Source organism: Zingiber officinale, chromosome 5A, assembly GCF_018446385.1.
Source record: "Zingiber officinale cultivar Zhangliang chromosome 5A, Zo_v1.1, whole genome shotgun sequence".
Lineage (NCBI taxonomy): Eukaryota > Viridiplantae > Streptophyta > Magnoliopsida > Zingiberales > Zingiberaceae > Zingiber > Zingiber officinale.
The window spans coordinates 103,525,616-103,528,880 of record NC_055994.1 but is presented as its reverse complement, the minus strand read 5'-3'; the positions used below and the strand labels follow the sequence as shown (position 1 = coordinate 103,528,880).

Sequence of the window (3,265 nt, the reverse complement as noted above, 5' to 3'; positions counted from 1 at the left end):
CTGACTGTCACATCCCCTTGACTTCTGACTACCACGTCTCCTTTACTCCCGATGACCGAGTCCTATCATTATACACCGTATCACCCCGCTTGACTTTAACTTTCATGTCAGCCAATCCTTCTTACTTTAACTTATCTCCAATGAAATCTTTCATTATTATGGAATCATAGATTTTGAATAATAACATACATTCAATCATTAATTAAAAAATACCAAATAATTTTAATCGGCGAAAAATATCTCAAAAAAATTATTCTCATTAGGAACAACAAGGAACTGTCGGTTAACCACACACTTATTAATAATAATAATAAAAACTTGAACTAGTGACCCACCGATTTTTAGGGGCTCGGACTACCGGGCCAGACGATCGAGGTCAATGGGCAATCCCATTGACCTGGTTACGGACTGATCCGGCCCGGGGTACATTAGTTGTATAGAGCAGCAGAGAATAATCTATTGCAGAAGCTTTCACCTTAATTCCCGGCAAGAATTAAGACGCATGAAAGAATGCATGAGATCCTACTCTACGCTATTGACGCAGTGATTAACATTTGCTTTATTTCAGGACCAACGTCACTAAACATGAAGACGAACAAAGGTTATACAGATTAAAGCATTTCACACATTCATTATATAATGTAATTACTTCATCTCTCATTATATATCGATGCATAATCAGTAGTGTAACACTAACAGTGTGATGGAAGCTGATGAGAGACGTAAACTAACTGTAGAGGAACTTGAATCACATTAAACCGGCGGCTTGGAAGCAGCGGTCCAGGCGGTCTGCTCAGCCTCCTCGTTCTCGCCGGACAGTTCCTCGAGCGACTTGCCCTTCGACTCCGGAACCAGGAAGGTGAAGACCATGCCCAAGAGGTTGCAGACCGCCAGCACAAAGAGGGAGTTGCGGACGCCAATGCCGGGCGGGTAGCCCTTGTCCCTGTGAGACATGTCCCTGCTCTGCGCCGAGTACAGGAACCCGAAGGCCCCCACGATGGCACCGGCCTTCCCCGCCGCCGCCGAGATTCCGTGGCAGGTCGACCGCAGGCGCGCCGGAAAAATCTCCGCCGGCACGATGAAGGTGGTGCTGTTGGGGCCGAAGTTGGCGAAGAAGAAGGTGAGGCCGTACATGACGACGAAGCCGATGTGGTTGCCCGAGGTGGTCCAGTGGTGGTAGGGGATGGCGAGGCCGAGCATGAAGACGGTCATGAAGAAGAAGCCCATGAGCTGGATGGCGAACCGGCCGATGGTGTCGATGAAGAGGACGGTGAACCAGTAGCCCGGGACGGTGCCGCAGAGCGCGATGAGGGTCTGTGAGCGCGCGATGCGAAACACCTCCTCGATGGCGTTCATGGTGTCCGCCTTGGGGATCCACCCGATGGTGCTGAAGATGTCCTTCTGGAACAAGTTCTGGCTGTAGAAGGCGATGTCGAGAAGAAACCACGTGGTGGTGGTGCCGAGGAGGTGGAGGCCGTGGCGACGGGCGAACTCCCTCGAGAAGAGCCCGAAGTTGTTGGACTCCCTCATCGTTAGCTCCTCCACCCTCTCCTTCTCCTCGGTGATGTTGACCTGGAGCACCTTCGACATGTCGGCCGCCGCCTGCTTAGCGTTTTTGGCGACCAGGGCGGTGTATCTCGCCGTCTCCGGCATCTTCATCCGCCAGTAGTAGGTCAAGGCCGCCGGGAGCGCACCGAGCATCAGGATTAAACGCCAGATGTTGTCGGCCTGCGGCACAGTGGACCCACCGCGGTCGTCCTTGTACGCCGGCGCGTCGAATTGGTTCTTGAAGGCGGCAGAGATGATGATGGCGACGATCCCCCCGGTGAGGATGCCGAAGCCCTGCATCGCAAAGACGGCGGCGATGAAAGCGCCGCGAGTCTTCTTGTTGGCGTACTCCGACATGATGGTGGCGGAGAGCGGGTAGTCGCCTCCGATGCCGAAGCCGAGCCAGAAGCGGAAGAAACAGAGGGTGGCTATGACGCCCTTAGCGGTGTGGCCGAAGGAGAGGCCGGAGGCGATGGAGCAGATAACCATGAGCATGAGAGTCATGCCGTACACCTTCTTGCGTCCCATTTTGTCGCCGAGCCAGCCGAAGAAGAGCTGTCCAGTGAGCGTTCCGCAGAAGGCGACGCCGTTGACTGCGGCGGCGACATTGGGCGGCAGCGTGCCAGGGGAAGCCGAATTGGGGTCGAAGTAGTAGATGCGGCCGAGGAGCTTGGTGACGAGCGAGATGCAGAACAGGTCGTAGGCGTCGGTGAAGAAGCCCATGCCGGCAATAACGATCGCCGTGAAATGGTACCACTGCGTACGAGCCACATCTAGAGCGTTGAGCACTTGAAGCTGCTCCCGTGCCATGGTCGAACAAATTCACCTTCTCCTCAGCTTCCTGCACTCCCTATTTAGCAGCACAAACAACCGCAGGCAAGCAAAGAGGAATCAGGCAATTTGTCAAAGCTACCACCAAAGTGGGGGGCGATCGATCGAGTACAAAGATTCCTCAAAAGTCATCGAATCCAGAACCATCAAGCAAAAAGAGGGAACAACAAAAGGAAAATTCATAAAAAAGCTTCCAAAAAGTGGGCAGATGGAAACATCAAAAAGAAAAAGAAAAAGCTTTTGTATCCTCAGTGATCTGTGGGACAGGTTGGACTCCGAGTAATTAACCATAGTGGACAGAGGAAGAACTTAATAAATACCTGAAGACGAAAACTGAGAGATGGAGAGCAGATTCGGAGGGAAGTCTCCGGGAAAATGAGAGCAGATTCGGTGGAAGTCTCCGGGCAGATGAGAAGAGGATACGATGGTGGTTTTGGTTGGAAGGGGAAGCCCAGCGGAAGGGCGTATTAATAATCGAGCGGCAGAGGAAGGCGTTTCCCAAGGAAGGTCTGGATAATCTTGACGGACAAGTCAACGGCCGGACGCGTAGGAGTCAACGAAGTGGACTAGATGCCGTCTTCCATGCCAGAGCCTCTCAATTTCCTTGTACATCTCCGATACAAGTTTATAAAATTAAAAAAAGTTAATTAAAAAATCTTCAAGCATTGCTGAGGTGAGATTTAAAATTTATAATTTAAAAATAATAGTAAAAATTTAAACATGTTCTTTTTCTTGGAATTAATGGAATATGCATGACTCATATTAGGAATTTTATTTTTTTTCATGTGGTATATTGGGTTCATTAAAAAAACAAAAACTCATTTAGAATTTTAACTATTCCTAACGTGCTCCCCTTCAATAGCCCCACGCGTTCGGCCACTAAGAA

At 50.4% G+C, this 3,265-nt stretch overlaps 1 protein-coding gene across 1 annotated transcript; it reads right to left on the bottom strand.

Moving 5' to 3' along the window:
- Positions 1-535: 535 nt before the first annotated feature.
- LOC121981292 (probable inorganic phosphate transporter 1-4) lies at positions 536-2,860 on the bottom strand. The gene is made up of 2 exons (XM_042533738.1): positions 2,700-2,860; positions 536-2,398 (listed from the first exon to the last, which is right to left on the bottom strand). Exon 2 carries the CDS (start codon positions 2,356-2,358, stop codon positions 754-756), a length of 1,605 nt encoding a protein of 534 aa, XP_042389672.1. The 5' UTR covers positions 2,359-2,398; positions 2,700-2,860; the 3' UTR covers positions 536-753.
- Positions 2,861-3,265: the final 405 nt, after the last annotated feature.